General features: G+C 42.9%; 2 protein-coding genes across 2 annotated transcripts; one reads left to right on the top strand and one right to left on the bottom strand.

Moving 5' to 3' along the window:
* The first annotated feature begins 1,710 nt into the window (after positions 1–1,710).
* Positions 1,711–8,151, top strand: ACOD1 (aconitate decarboxylase 1). The gene is given in 6 exon segments (XM_065658269.1): positions 1,711–1,832; positions 1,834–1,852; positions 3,397–3,558; positions 4,669–4,758; positions 6,736–6,941; positions 7,197–8,151. Coding segments are annotated over 6 exon segments (1,554 nt in total).
* Positions 8,152–10,341: 2,190 nt separating this feature from the next.
* On the bottom strand, positions 10,342–16,096 carry LOC135994286 (glutamine amidotransferase-like class 1 domain-containing protein 3, mitochondrial). The gene is made up of 4 exons (XM_065644740.1): positions 15,936–16,096; positions 13,986–14,157; positions 11,908–12,112; positions 10,342–10,632 (listed from the first exon to the last, which is right to left on the bottom strand). The coding sequence occupies exons 1-4, from the start codon at positions 16,041–16,043 to the stop codon at positions 10,440–10,442; spliced, it is 678 nt and encodes a 225-aa protein (XP_065500812.1). The 5' UTR covers positions 16,044–16,096; the 3' UTR covers positions 10,342–10,439.
* Between the last annotated feature and the right edge of the window lie 128 nt (positions 16,097–16,224).

Below are 16,224 nucleotides of genomic sequence, written 5' to 3'. Positions count from 1 at the left end.
CACCCAGGACCTAGGAAATGCTGCTGGGATGTTTTATGCAGATGCAGATTTTTCATGCATGAGTGAGGAAGATGTCGTGTACTCACTGAGAAATATGTGTGGGAAGAGGTTTAGTATCCATGCTGAACAGCTGCTCATATTTAAGAAAAAGACAGGACAAGGTTTTAAATGGAACCTGTGCATAATGCAGGTTAGCCCACACAGGAGGTACATATGTGCTTTTAAGGCTAGGATTTAGAAGTCCTGGGCCTCAGGCTCTTTGGCTACATCCGTGAATAGACACACTGCTTGCTCTATCATTTAAGGCACCCTGTTATCCAGTGCAATTTTCAGCATCAGGTTAGGCACCTGAAGATGACGTCCATAAGCAGAGCTGGCTCAAGGCACAGGCAAAATAGGCAAATGTCTGGGTTAGAGCTTGCTGGGGAACAGCTGGCCCCCTGCCATCTCTTTTTACCTGCCCGTGCCCTCCCAAAATTTCACAGAATACTACTAGCACAGCTCTCTCCCTCTGCTTGTGCTGCTAAATGTAATTTTGCGTTTCTGAGGCAATGAAACTCAGTTTTGCCTGACAGCTGAGAGTCCCTAACCCGGCTCTGGAGACAGGTTGGACTGGCTCAGAAAGGGGTCTGCTTAACATCAGCACTGGCATGAGGAGGAGAACTACATGTCCAGAGCCAGGAGTAGGGAGAGGATACAGCCTGAAACAAACCTTTCAGTAGTAGTTAGAGCCACTCAGATCAAAGTTTAACTTCACCTATAGATCCATGCTGATCTCTACCTGGTGAGTGCTTATTCGGGAGTTAGATAAGGCTTCACAAAATTGTTTAAGGCTAAGCTCGGTGAAGGGCTGAGGTTTCTAAAGTTTTAGGCAGCGCTTAAGCATGGAAGTGCAAGACTGCAGTTCTAAAAAGATTTGATACTTGGTTCCCTAATCCAGGAGGTTCCCAGGCTTCAGGCATACATTACTTTTTCACTTCAGAATTATTCAGTGGCCTCTACTCATGCTCTATTGAGGTCTGCTCCCTTCCGGAGGGGATGGGCAGGGATTCCTCACTCACTCTATTCTTGTAGTCCGAGATTCCGGCAGAAGCGAAATCCCTAAACCGGTGGTGGGAGAAGTGCCTCCTTTCTCAGAGAAAACACCCTTGCCTGAGATGCAGAAAACTGCTAGTAGAAATGATGGTGTCACATAGCAACTCATGCTGTTAAAACACTATTAAATGCCAAGAGCTGCCTTAATCCATTTTATGGTCTGATATTCTTATGGCACACGTTTCCCATGTCTGAATTGTGTGTGTTACAGAGGAGACAGATTTAGCGAAAGAAGGAAAAAAAAAAAAAAGGAAAAACAAAACACAAACAAACAAACAAAAGGTTGTTTAAGTTAAAATAGCCTTTGCCATCCTGGAGTCTAGTACTGGGTTGATCACCCTCCCATCCATGGCCTACTGTGGTCCCCCAAGGTCAGTTTGATGCACCCGGTGATGTCTTCTCTCCATGCTACCAAATGTAAGACACCCAAATCAATATATCAGTTTCTATCTGGTAATAAAACATCACATGTATCAGTTTTGCACATGACGTGCATGTGGCAGAAAAAGTCCTATCACAAGTGTACCAGCAGTTTGTAGTACAGTTAGTCAAAGGAAAGTTTAAAGTGAAGAAAAAGGAACATTTCCAGGCAGAGGAGGAAATGGGCTGGACAAGATGAACAAGAAAAAAGGCCTAATATTTCTTCCCCCACCCCAGACATACGTATATAAACAGAAAGAGAGTGATTTCCCCTGCTCGTTGGCTGCTACTCATTTGCTGCATCTCTCTGGGACCACACTCCAAGATGTGGGCAAAGGTACTGTCTTGTTTCTTTGCACTGTAAGATAAACTTTTCTGTTTAAGCTTTTGTATCCTCACTCCATATGTTTCAGTAGGCGTGTATCACACCATGGGATATGTGGTTCACCTGCTTTAAATTACTTCTATACCTCAAGATAATACTGCTTTAGTACAAAGCTGGGTGAGAGCTTACTTGAAATCACAGGTAAAGTTCCCGTCACCATGGCCAGAAAACAGAAATCAAATTGCAACAACGCAATGAAAAGCTACTGGCATAGTAGGAGTGAGCCTGTATCATAATTATAAAGGAGAGAGCAGCACAGTTTGTCGTGTTAACTTAGCAAAACGGAGACCAAGGGGAAATACCATCACTCTGTGTGGATATGCGCAGGGGAGCAGAGGAAGGGCAGGGATGAGGGTAAATGGAATGAGACAATTTCCAAAGAGAGAAAAGAGCTATATTCAGTAATGCAAATATTAAAAAAGCAAGTGTGTATATAGGCTGGTTGTAAATAACATGTGCCTCTACAGGGAGAAGTTTCTAGTGGTTGGAGAAACGAAGTTCTAGATTAGTTTCTGACAGAGATATTAACAGCAGCTAACAGCTCCAGCTAAGAAGCAGCAGTCTGAGTTTGCATAATGGGTCAATGCGCAATGGGAAAGCAAAAGAAAATTAGAGATATAATTCCCAGATCAGCAGGAGCCAGGAACGAGGAGTCACTGCTTTTCAAAGAGGTGAGATCTTGTCTTGGAGAAAAGCTGGGAGTCCAGCTGGTCATGAATTCAATGGGAGCTGGGAGCCAGGAGCAGCAAATGCAAGGTAGGGCTGCCAAGTCCCATCTCTCACTGTGCTCCAAGCTCAGCAAGGCTTGGGATGGTAATTCTGCTATTCGGGGAGATCAAATCTTGCCCCTTTGTGTGGTAGAGGCTGCACTGAATTGAAATGCCAATTCCCCATCGATTTCAATAGCAATGAGAAGGTGCTATAGAAAGCCAGATGTTTTTTGGTTCTATTTGTTTTATATGTGTGTGTGTCTAGATATAAGTATAGAGATATAGATATGATAGAGATAGAGATAGAGATAGATAGAGAGATAGAGACAGATAGAGAGATAGAGACAGATATGATAGAGAGATAGAGGGATGGATGGATAGATAGATAGACAGACAGACAGATATCTTGCAAAGTCACATCACCTGCAGTGCTTACCCTCAAAGATGCAAGTCAGGGAGGAAGCAGCAGAAATACAGAACAGACAAGGACACTGATGAAAGTATAAATAAACTATAAATAACACTGTGGCATTTCTGGGAATAAAAGAAGGAAGAAATCAAACCTTAGTTTTGCTGATGCAATTCGTGTAAGCAGGGGCAGGGCAGCAGAAATGGCCAGCATGCTAAGCAATAGCTCAAAACTGAAAGTAAAAAAACCAAAAACCAAAAAACAACCAAAAAAAACCCACACAGAAAAAAACACTAAAAAGGAAAAAAAAAATTTTTTTCTTTAAATAAAGAGAAATATGTACTTCTTCTTTTTTTTCTTTTTTTTCCCCCTCCCAGACAATTACAGGAAATTTTGCCAATGTGATTCATGGTTTGAATGCAAACCACTTGACAGACCAAGTCATTCAGAGAAGCAAGCGAATGATTCTGGATACTCTTGGAGTGGGGCTTCTGGGTACCAGTACTGAGGTCTGCCACAAAGTGACACAGTACAGCAAGGTAAGGAGTCCACCATTCATAGCATACTCTAAGGTTTAGTTTTAAGAAAAGCAAGGGAAAAATTGCTGTATAAGGGGAAATTTTGTTATGGCAAAATTCTTTTGGGGCTGGGAAGAGAGACGCAGCATTCTTCCCATTGCAGACAGGGAAACTTCATTGCTCGAGTCACTTTTAACTCTGGATGGGCAAAAGTCTGTGTAACACACTGTATGCTAACATCCCCCAGTGCAAACACAATTAAGAATTCCTTCCTTACTTTCACCTACAAGATTTTATTAAAAACATCAGCAATGCAAATGCCATTTATCACTGGACTTCCAAAAATAAGGAACTGTTAAAGGGATGGAGAGTTCGTAGTGGGTTATTTCCAATCCATAAAACATAGTGGTTGTCTGAGGTACGTTGGTCATGTTTCTCCTCCAGTCATGTTCACCTTAAACTAGAGGAGTATTTGGCCTTGAGGAGAAGCCTTCCCAACACAGGAGCTCATCAATGAGGAGGAGCTCAGCCCACTGTTTTATCAGTCAGACCTGCCTAGTTTGACTCAAGCTTGAGAGCTCTGTGTGCCAATAAGTCTCTTCACACAGAGATCCTCCCTTCTCAAACTGTGGTAGTTTGTGCCCTTTTATTTAATTCTGTAAAGATCTCTTCATTGGCTAAAAGATCTGCACAGCAAGAGGAAAAGAGCAGAGCCTGTTACAACATGGGGATACCAGCATCAGGAGGCCATGTGTCATTTACCCAGGGCCTACTAAAATGTAGAAAATCAGAACTTTTAACGGGAGATCCTCCCCAACAAGGTGATGAGGTCATGAGGGAACTGCCGATGGGTGGTGAGAAGCGACATCGACAGTCAGATGTTGTGTGGAGGAACTGAATGGCCAGGTGGATGGTGTTGGTCTACTCCCTGAGGTCTGTTTGGGTGGAAAGGGACATAAACCAACAGGAAACAGAGTTTCTTGTCATACTTTCTGAAAGAACGATATTTTTCTGGTGAAAGGGAACAGTTGGGTCCTGAGAGCAGAAGATCTGAGCTTGGTTATATCAGAGATACAGCGCACATTTATCTTGGGTTCAGACTTCAAATTAATTGATGTCAATTTGTTTCAGATCTACAGCTCAGAGATATCCAGTACCATCTGGGGCCACTTGGATTTCCGACTGCCTCCTCTGTATGCAGCTTTTGTGAATGGAGTTGCTGTAAGGGATGCTCTTTTATTTGCTCTTAAATCACACAAATTGATGCCATTCTTTCTCTAGAGAGAACAGAATGCTCCTAAAATCTTAGTTTACTTTATTCTTCTGCCTGAAGCCTGCTATAAAACTTTCCTAGACTGTTCTCCTAATGTGCTTCAATTTTCTTCCAATGAGACCGAGCTCAAGGTGTAATATATATCTGATCCAACTCAACAGCACCCCTTATCTTTAATGTGGGATTTGGGACTGTTTTCAAAGTTCAGAACTCTACAACTTGTGACAACCTTTCTACAGCCACATTACAAAGAGATACTCTAGCTCTCACTGATTTCACTGGGATCCAAATTTCATGCCAACTGGCAAAGGATAGCTACAGAAAAACACAGACAGATGCACATACACATACGCATATAATATCACAAGGCAGTTTAATCTTCAGTTACACAGTTTGCAAAAGCCAGTTATATATTTTGGACACATACTTTCTCGTTAAAGCAATAACTGACTCCCCAGACATTTGTCTAAATTCAGATTGAGGCTGAAACCATTTGAAATTGAAAGATGCACAAGAGGTGGGGTAGACAAATTTGGCAATTATGCTAAACTAGGGAAGGTGACCAACCAAGGGAATGGTAATATTAAACCTATCTAAATTAGTGTGATGAGATCAGAGGTCCAATTTGACACCTCATTTCCAACGTAGAGAAAATTACCTTGGAAATGAGATCTGGTACCTCTCAGCTCCTAGCAGCCCCCCATGTGATATTCAAATCTGGCTGTCAGCATGTATATGACCATTTCAGTTTACATCCTGGTCACAGGTCAGTTCTAAGTGCTTATTGAAGACGCCAGGAATGCAGCCTACTGGGTATCAGCAACAATTTTCCTTATCCTGCACTACAGGGCATCTTCCCAGCTGGCAGCAAAGTTTTTCAAGGCAGGGACTGAGTTTTCTTCTCTCTATTCAGAAGCGCAGCCCTCAGAAGTGCATATTCCCAGTATTACGAGGCAAGACCTGAGCGCTAGGGAGCCTGACCACCTTCTCAGTTTGCTCTGAAGTAAGACACAGGTTAACAGGTGTGAAAGTTCAGCTTTTCAGGCATTATTATGTTATTAAAAATGCTGTTTGTGGTGCTCTCAAGTCCTTTGGGGTTCTCAAAACTTTGGGGGGGGGTCCAGCAAGCAATACATTGCAAAAACTGACGGCATCGCTGGGAGCAGTTTGCTTCTAGAACATCAGCTGTATGCCATGCTGGAACAGCCCAAAATATTCCCAAGCAGCTGGGCTCTGGGCATGAGAAAGAGGAGGCACCTCTCTCGATGCTCCCAAGGGCTAAGCAGCTCATCTCAATTTTAAGAGTTTGGCTTTGCCCTACTCCCAGCAAGCCCAGGGAGTCTGGTTCCTCATGTGTTCCAATGTGCTGAAAATTCAGGCTAAAGACTTGTATACATTTGCAGGCCTGTGTCTGTGGATGGTTGCACTAGGGAAGTTGTTCTGATGATATAACTTTCAGTTAGCAGTATGGATCCTACAGCTTTAAGGGTGTGAGCCCTAACAGCAGCATCAGGTGCTGCACTGGAGAAGTAATTTCATTATGTTTATACACCGGTTTGGGCGAAGTGAAAACTCACTGTTCATATGGTAGACCTAGAACTGCTGCTTTAATCATACCAGTCTACTTAGATAAGCAAAAGCCTACTGTAGGAAAGAAGAATCACTGTCATACTGGTTTTAGACTGGTGCAACTTGAACTAGAGTTGTATTCCTTTGAAGCAAGATTTGTATTGCATAGCCACTTCTCACGGATCCTTATTGGTAGTAAAGGTCTTTAAAAGAAACGCCTAAAGTTTTGCTTTCTAAGGAAAATCCAGTTCTTCAGTCCTTTTTTATACGAGTTATAGTAGTTTCATTTGACTGAGCCAATCTTGCCAAGTCAGAGTTTATTTCTGATGACAAGTCTGGTTTTCTCTTTCCATTAGGTACACTCCATGGATTTTGACGACACGTGGCACCCAGCCACACACCCATCCGGGGCTGTGCTCCCTGCCGTGATTGCACTCTCGGAGGCCTTTCCCCAGAAGAAAAAAATCTCAGGTCTCGATCTGCTCTTAGCTTTCAACGTGGGAATTGAAGTGCAAGGCAGGCTGCTGCGCTTCTCGGGTGAAGCCAGGAATATTCCAAAAAGGTATACAGAAATGCTTCAAGTAGAAAGTTGTGTGGAAGGTTTTATTTCTCAGTGTTAATACACTTAATTAAATGCAAGGTAAAATACAGCTGGCCACAATCAATCATATTTGCTGTTGTACATCTGGAAATTTAGGAAAGGTTCATCTTAAACATGAAAACACTTACATGACTCCTTACGGCTTAGCTAATAGTGTATGTAGGGAATTCATGTGACTTTTTGAAATATAATAATCAAGAGATCTTGTTTTCTCAGGTTTCACCCACCGACTGTGGTTGGTACGATGGGGAGTGCAGCAGCTTGTGCTAAACTGCTCGCTCTTGACCGGCTGAAATGTAAGAACGCCTTGGCTATTGCTGCCTCCTATGCAGGTGCCCCACTGGCTAACGCAGCAACCCAAACGAAGCCCCTCCACGTTGGCAATGCTGCCAAGCATGGCCTGGAAGCAGCCTGCTTAGCATCCCAGGGCCTTCAAGGAAACAAACAGATCTTGGACATGGAGTCGGGGATAGGTGCCTTTTATACAGATTACAACCCACAGACTCTACCAACCTTGCAGTCCTATCCCTGGCTGTTGGACCAACAAGACGTGGCCATCAAACGCTTTCCTGCTCATCTTGGAACGCACTGGGTGGCTGATGCTGCATCTTCTGTTAGGAGGAAGCTTGTGGAGAGCAGTGGCAACTTGCTCCCCCTTGATAAAATTGAGAAAGTCATTCTCAAAGTCCCAGAGGTCAAATATGTGAACAGACCCAGCCCTACCTCAGAGCATGAGGCTCGACACTCCTTCCAGTTTGTTGCATGCTCTGCTTTGCTGGATGGCAGCATGTCAGTCCAGTCTTTCACCAGTAAGAACATTCACCGTCCAGCTTTACGGGAGCTCCTTTGCAAAACTCAGCTGGAGCACCCCATTGATAACGCACCCAGCTTTGAGAGCCTTTACTGCGAAGTGAGTGTCACGCTTCAGGATGGCAACACCATCAGCGACCGCTGCGACACATTCTATGGACACTGGAGGAAACCTCTGAAAAAGGAGGACTTGGAGGAAAAGTTCCAGTCCAATGCCTCCAGCGTCCTGCCTGCAGAAGCCACAGAAGCCATCATAGAGACCGTGTACAATCTGGAAAAAGTAGAGGACTGTTCAGTATTAAGCATGTTTTTATCAGGACAATCAGCTAGAGTGCTTTCAGAAAAGCTGCGCTTCCTTTGAATGTTCCAACTGACAGCTGCTCACAAAGCAAACACAAAATTCAGGACAAACTCCTATTTAGTGACTCAAGCACTTTTAAATTGGACTCCTGTAACAGAAGAGCCATGCTCAGTCCAATATTGTGTTTTTTGGCTAAGTAAATAATTTAGCGATTACGTGCATGGCTCAGTCAGGCTCAACAGAAGATCCTCTGCTGGAACAGTTGACTTCAATTATCTTTGTACCTCTAGAGGCAGAGCACTGCTTGCGTGTGACACAAAAATTACCCTGCTCTTCTGCCAAAAGAAGTCTGTATGTTCTGCTTCTGCTAAATAACTCCATAAAGGAAATCCAGATTCTGGAGGAGTATGGAAATGCTGTCTCTGTGAGAAACATTGCTGTGAGAAGGACAGAGAACAAAAGCTTTTAAATATGCGTTTCTGTAGATTTAGTTCTAAAGCCTCCTTGAAGAGGCCACTTGCTACGTCAGAGCTTTGACGTTTGTGCTAAAATAAACACGGCATACATACAGAGCAGTAGCACTTGATACTCTGTGAGATGTGAGGCTTTGCTGCAAGGACTGGTCTTGCATTGACAAGGTAAAATAAACCTTAGTGCCCGTCCTGGTCACTCCAGCTGCAGAGCAAGAGGGACAACTCACCACTCCTCATCATAAAAGCGCAATATTTCTCAGTTCCATCTTCTGGCTGCTCTGTGGTATAGGTTTATTCCTGCCGTATTCCTGCTCCAGTTACAAGGTGCTCACTCAACAAGACATGATTAGAGCTAATTAACGATGACAGGTTCAGATTACTTCAAGCACTGCAAAGCATGGGCTACAGTGTTACGACTGACAGAGACCTGTGAGCTCCAGAACGCTTCTTATGCTGAGACAATTAAGTCCATACTATCAACTTACCTTGGTAACGAATTCTGGGAATTTTTAGTTCCTTTAGCAGAACAAAACCTGACCAGATTGTGCTTCTATGAGAGGCTGACGACCTTTGCTCACACTTGAAAGATCCAAGCACATGTTCTAACATATATAAAATGTACCTTCCTTAGGGCATTAACATACGTACGCAAAAAAAAAAAAAAAAAAATCACAAAGTTAATTCATTTTACTAAACCTCAAATTATTTATTAGAGAAAAAGTTGTGTCTTTCCCACAATGTGTTCATTTGCACTTAAGCCTCTTGACTCTTGGTTTATGAAGTCAGTTTATCTAGGGGGCTCTGCAGTAATTTCAGAAGGCCATTAGTTATACTTGCTTAGAGACTTACAAAGGAAGAAAAAAAAAAAAGACATTATTTTATTTTTCCCTTCTGATTAGAAAGCAGAATTTAATTACTCACCTATACTGAAGGTATACAGACTCATTTACAGCTATTTCACCTGCAGCTAGGTAATATTAATAACAAATGTGAATTACTGATAATCATTAGTGATGTGATAAAATCTCATTGGACGAGGAGGGCTCCTGCTATTGCCAGACAGACCAAAAGACCTGACCATGAGGCCTACTAGAAAGTTAATATTAGACCAATAATAGATATCTAGCAGTAATTAACTTTCAATTGTAGAAAAAAACCTATCCTGGAATTGAGAAATCAACCATGGACAGTTGATTATCTAGTGACTATTGCCAAATTTTGTGGATGTGCTTAACCTAAAGCAAACTTTGCTCATTATAATATCATTTTAATCCAAAACCACACCTCCTTGTCAAAGGCTACTCGCCTGCAGGAGAATACCCCTACTCACTGAGCATGCATACTAAGAATAATGTTATATAACTTGTATGTAAATATTGTAACCAATTAGCCCTACAGGAATGCCCTGAGGGCGTGTGTATAGGAATAAGATTTTAAGTGATTGAGACTTTTGTATTGCTGGTATCCTAGTTTTGTCCAGCATCCAGGCTTGTACAACTCTGTAATAAAACCAGTATCTCATCTCTGTGTGAAGAATTTGGCTCCTTTGCACGCACACTGGGTAAAGAACCATATTTTAGGGACAACACTATCTTATCTTATCAAGACTGAATACATTCAGATTCATGAGAAAAAAGGGGTAAAAAAACCCACCGCTACAAGCAACAACTGTCAACGTGTACTTTCTACATTAAAAGAGAAATAAATAGGATACACTTTGCAATAACCATTTGATGTATCGCAGATTAAAACAAACAAAAAAACTCACCAAGAACTGTAAAGATTAATAGTTGCAGTATTTTATTAATACAACCAAAAGAAGCTAATTGCTTATGCTTAGCTGAATTATTTCCCTGCAGAAGTCTGCACTTCCAGTCAGGCAAGTTTCAGGACTTCTTGTACCATTGTTCCAATTCCATCAAAGATTTCATGCAGAGGCGCCTTGCACATGAAAGCACAGGTAGTAACAATTTTATTGGCTTTATCCACGTGGGATTCATTTACGTTTTTGCAAACGTGCTTACATCCAAGCTCTGCTATAGCAGATGCTGTTTCAGCATCAGGAAACCTGTAAATAAAAATATTGTAATTAACATAAAGAGATGAAAAAACTATGAAGTTCTGCCTACAAAACTTGAACGAGATATTTAATAATATTTAAGTGAGTCTCTAGTTGATGATAAGGGAGTCAGACTGCCAGTGCCAGCTTCTCCCCACCCTTACGGACACAAGTGATCTGATTTTTTGAAAACAACATCTGAAATGCAGAGCCACAGTATGTCAGAAGGCACAATTCTGTTTTTTACAATATTTCAATAAGTTTACAGGATGATACCAAATGCAGCCATAACTGATTCTCAAAAGAATGAGAGATGCCAGCTGAACTTGCAGTCATGTTAAGACCTTCATGTAAGGTCACTCCACAGGGATTCTGCAGGGGTTTTTTGCTTGTTTAGGGTGTTTTTTTGCGTGTGTGTTTGTTGGTTTTTCCTGAGGATAAGGGAGGGACAGTGGCAATCCCCCACTACTGCTACTGATATGAAATTCCATTCAGAAGTTTTATCAGAAGTTGACAGTTCTCAAAGCAGCACCGACTTCTACCAGGCCCGGCTCTCATCCGCCTCCCCTAAACTGGCACCAAACCACTATCACCAGAAAAACTTTATTAAAATGGCCACTCGAATTACCACAGGGTACCAAATTTTTTAATGCCAGCTGGCCAGATGCCCAATCTTTATTTGCACATTTGCAATACGAATCATGGTGTTCAAAGTCACTGGTTAAGCAAATTCTGTATCTCAATATGAGCTAAAATCTATCACTATTACCATGAATGTAACGCGAAAAAATAACTTGACACCCTTAGTCACCTGCGGTTTTGCGCAGCTACGCTTCTATAAAAGTCACTTTGTTTTGTCACTTTTAAGATTGACAGATGCGCCATCCAGTGATTCATTAGCACCCACACTGCACAGCGAAGCCAGTGCAGGAGCCTCTGATACCTTCGGTGGCTCACAGACTGATGGCTTAGGCAAGAGATAAGGCCTCCTAGAGTTTTCATACTATTAATTGTAATGTGTCTGTGCATGTTGATATCGTGGATCACAGACCAACGTATTTCTGAATTTAGGGATAAATTTTTCCAACATTGCAGTGCACAAGTCACCTGACCTCACAGATTCAGTCTGTGTGTTCTGTGCCTACTGTTACTATGCAAGTGAAAATTTGAAATTAAATTACACAACGGTTACTGGCACCAGAGATCTCAGACTTTTGCACAGAAGACTGCCTATTTCTTAATCCTAATTCCCACGTAAAATATCTCCATCCACTTCCTTCTTACCTTCCATCTACATTTTTATCTTGGCCAACTGTAACCTCACAACCAGGGAAGACTTTAGCTGCCAGGACTGGCGATATACAGCACAAACCAATGGGCTTTTTAGCACTGTGGAAAGCTTGGAGTGTGGAGTTCACGTGCTCATTGACAGTACAGTCCTTGCCATCTACAGCCCAGGAACACAGGTTCTTTGCTACACCAAAACCACCTAAAGAAAAAAGAAAAAAAGCTCAAATGTTAGGCACTGCTAAAAGCCATTAAATATACCAGAAAGAAGTTCTCCTTTTTTACAGTACAATCATGGCATGTGTAGCACTGTTAAGTTATCATACTGAAAGCTTTCAGCACATGAAACATGATGGGTTTAAAATGTTAAAAGTTTAACTGCAGCATTTTTATACTACGTATGTTATGCAGGCCAGAAAGCTTAATTTTGCTTCAATAAGTAACAAATGGATAAATACAAAACCTCACATTCATTTGCTAGTGACTGGAAAAGCTGCACCATCTGATACACACCCCTTGATAAGCAAGATAGAGATCAGAAGAAAGACCAATTATAGTTAAAAGTAGAAAGTGCAGTTCACGAGAATAATACAAACAGCAGTTTGACTCTACAGCAACTTCACTCTCATGTTTTAGTTCAATACTTAAACAAATATAGGGGAGCTTTTTTCCCACCTAGAATTCTTTTTGGACTTAAAAAAAATAAAGGCTAACATAATAAAAACAAAACAGATATCAGACAAAAAGGAATTGATAACATATGATATTCTGAGACGTATCACTTGTGAATGATAGAAAAATTCAGCATTATTCTTAATAGGAAATTATTTTTTCTAGAAATAGGTTTTAACAATCCTTTACTTGCAATTAATCTTCATTTAATTGTACGAGCAGATTATATTTCATGGCACCTTCATTTGCTGGCTTGATAACCACCAGAATAATCAAAGAAAGAAGGTTACTAGTAAGCGTAACCATCCATTACATTTGATTCCTTATGGAATGTGCACAGCATTAACTTTTCTACAATAAACAAAAAGAAAATTCCATGAGTATTTAAATGGACAACATCAAGTAGCTTTGCATTTTTAATATTTTCCCTTCACCCTTTGCTCACTTTCGAGTGTTATCTGGAATCTCTGAGGCAAGATTTTAATTTTCAAACTTAATAGGGTTTATTTCCCTCTAACAGTTATTACAGCAGCCCCACTGAGCCTGGGTTATAATAGCATGAAATTAACGTGGAAAATATTTGCTAGCCTCTACTCCCTGATAAGTCCTGAAGTCAGCCACTCGTTTTAGCGCTGGAAGTCTGCTTCTCTGCGTTATACACACACTCCCTCTGCTGGCCTTACATCAGAAGACAGCGTAACAACTTCAAAATTAACTGTTAGGCACAGTCGTGAAGGCAATATTTAACAGTACTACGAATACTCTGGCAAGTGATCGTCAGCAAGTCATAATTTCCTCGTGACGCCTTGGTTTCTTCATTTCTAGGATGATTACAATTACCTCCGTCTGAAAGGCAATTTTGTGGTCTATAAATAAAAAACCATCCATAAGCATGTTTAGTATAACTTTATCAGCAGCAGACCAGATACACAATTAAAACAAAATGTACTCATATCTGACAGGGAATATAATCTACTTATCAACCTGCTTGCTTGCCAATAATTTTAGAGGCCCTAAAATTAAAGCATTGCCCTGTAATGTCAAGTTCCAGCCTTAACTTTTCTATTCCGGCCAGTGTTCTTGTCCACAAGTAGGTACTAAAGTTTTCACAATCTTTAGAAAGAAGGAAGGAACGGTGCGATGTATAACTTAACAAAAGAACACTCTGACATTTTAAATTACTGAACTATAAATTAATAAATGAACTGAGATGGCTTGGCAGCCCATGAGAGCTTGCTAAAACATCTTCTCATCCTCAAAAGAAAATAAGTAAAGAGAAAAAAATACATACCTCTCAAATTCAAGAGTGTAATTTATTCTCTAAATGGATTTAAAAACAAAAAGTAATGAAGGCAAAGCAATTATTTGCAACCACGAATGATTTTCTTTTAAAAAACACCTACCAGGGAAAATGACCGCATCGAACTCATTAGCTTTCAGTTCAGCCAAATCCTGAATGTTTCCTCTTGCCAATCTGGCACTTTCAACTAAAACATTTCTCTTCTCTTGCGCTGGACTTCCTTTTAGGTGATCAACTACATCCCTTTGCTCAATATTTGGGGCAAATATCTTCACCTAGAACACAGAGATGAAGCATTGTTTTGAACGTAAACAGAGCTTACAGGTACTGGTGACAATAAAGATCTTTTAATGAAAACAGTCTTTGTTCCTGAAGTCTCTTATCCAAGGGAAGTGGACTCCACAGGATGGATCTATCGCATTAAATATCTAAAGTGACAGATGACATATTAGGATGGGTACACTCAGCCACTCTCCACATCCTGTTCCTGCAGCTTTTTGACAGGAGCACATTCTTACAGCAACGTTAAGCTTGCTGATTTTGCCAGGGCCTGCAGATATCTCCTCCACAGACAACCTCAAGGACAAACAGAGCACCACAATTTATACCAGCAGCCTGGCTGGACACACAGCTGAGCCTGCAGAAAGGCTGCTCTTAACTGTGACAGGATCAGGGTGTTAAAACATGTTTAAAAAAAAAAGTTTAAAAGATAAAGATGTAAACTTTATAAGCATTTCTAGTGCACACAAGTTACTTGTAGCATTATGTTACTACAGTAGCAGGAAGGAAAAACAAAACATAGGAGAACATATTTTGGTTAAGCACAAATGGGGAAAGCTGCGTGAAAAACACATAGCTCTGTGAAAGGTGTTACCGCAGAGGCTGATTTCGCTTCTTTGTTCTGACGCTTGCCTTGCAGACTTCTCAGACCTTGCCGCTTTGGTTAACTTTAGAGAGGACAATTTTGCGGTAAACACGCAGTGTGGTTTTTTTTGTTCATGTGGTGCTGTTGTTACCACCAGACAGCTGAGCGTGGCTACCCACAGACAGAAGGTGACCACCTCCGGCCACCTGCAGCCACCACATCCCGCTCCGGGCTTCTCCGAGGAACCCCCAGTTACCCCAAAAAGCCCAGCGACAGCCAGCAGTAAACAAGGAGGCGAACCCGAGTGAGGGCTGTGGGGAATGGGGAGCAGGGCAGGGCCTCCTGCCTCTCCCCGGTTCAGTGTGTGACCGCTGCTCCTGTCAGGGGGGCACACATGTCTTCGAGGAGAGGGGTGAAAACAAGGAGGGAGGGCTAAGATACGGAGGAGGGTTATGGCTGAATAGGCTTTGTAGTGTGTAGTTTTGGAGGAGAGCGCATCTGGAGTATTGTGTCCAGTTCTGGGCCCCTCAGTTCAAGAAGGACAGGGAACTGCTGGAGAGAGTCCAGCGCAGGGCCACAAAGATGATGAAGGGAGTGGAGCATCTCCCTTATGAGGAAAGGCTGAGGGAGCTGGGGCTCTTTAGCTTGGAGAAGAGGAGACTGAGGGGTGACCTCGCTAACGCTTATAAATATGTAAAAGGTGAGTGTCACCAGGACGGAGCCAGGCTCTTCTCGGTGACAACCAATGACAGGACAAGGGGTAATGGGTTCAAACTGGAACACAGGAGGTTCCACTTAAATTTGAGAAGAAACTTCTTCTCAGTGAGGGTGCCAGAGCACTGGAACAGGCTGCCCAGGGAGGTTGTGGAGTCTCCTTCTCTGGAGACATTCAAAACCCGCCTGGACGCCTTCCTGTGTAACCTCATCTGGGTGTTCCTGCTCCGGCGGGGGGATTGGACTAGATGATCTTTTGAGGTCCCTTCCAATCCCTGACATTCTGTGAAAGCCCACCGTGACGCAGGAGAAGCTCCTATCCCACAAACAGCAGGAGCCGCTGCGGGGCTCGAAGAGACGGGGAAACCCTGTCTCCCCCCCCGGCCCCGCGGAGCCCCTCACGGGCAGCTCCACACACCCCCGGCGCGGGTGCCGGGCAGCGGGGCCCCGCCTCTCCCCGCCGCCCCCCGCTACCTCCGCGCCGCCGCGGCTCAGGTGCACCAGCGCCGCCGAGGCCTCGTGAATCTCGCTGCCGTCGAAGACGCCGCAGCCGGCGAGCACCACGGCTACCCGCTTGCCCATGGCGGCCGCCCCTCAGGCCCGAACACAGGCTGCTCAAGCCGCCGAGCCCGCGCCCCGCCTCCTCCCGCTGCGCCTGCGCCGAGGGGCTGCGGCTCGGCCTCCATCTTGGAGGTTTCCGCGGGGAAGCTGTTCCTCACGGGCGGTTTTTCACCAAGTGAGGGGTTGGACTAGGTGATCTTTT

Source organism: Caloenas nicobarica, chromosome 1 (assembly GCF_036013445.1).
Source record: "Caloenas nicobarica isolate bCalNic1 chromosome 1, bCalNic1.hap1, whole genome shotgun sequence".
NCBI classification, from domain to species: Eukaryota; Metazoa; Chordata; class Aves; order Columbiformes; family Columbidae; genus Caloenas; species Caloenas nicobarica.
The sequence above is the reverse complement of the archived record's forward strand: the minus strand, read 5'-3'. Positions and strand labels throughout refer to the sequence as shown.

What these genes read in the sequence shown, in the direction of transcription:
- LOC135994286 (XM_065644740.1), bottom strand. Translation starts at nt 16,043, where the DNA reads ATGGGCAAGCGGGTAGCCGTGGTGCTCGCCGGCTGCGGCGTCTTCGAC. An exon ending in TGAGCCGCGGCGGCGCGGAG is followed by an intron (nt 14,158 to 15,935) that starts GTAGCGGGGGGC and finishes TCTGTGTTCTAG; the next exon opens with GTGAAGATATTTGCCCCAAA. An exon ending in CGATGCGGTCATTTTCCCTG is followed by an intron (nt 12,113 to 13,985) that starts GTAGGTGTTTTT and finishes TTTTTTCTTTAG; the next exon opens with GTGGTTTTGGTGTAGCAAAG.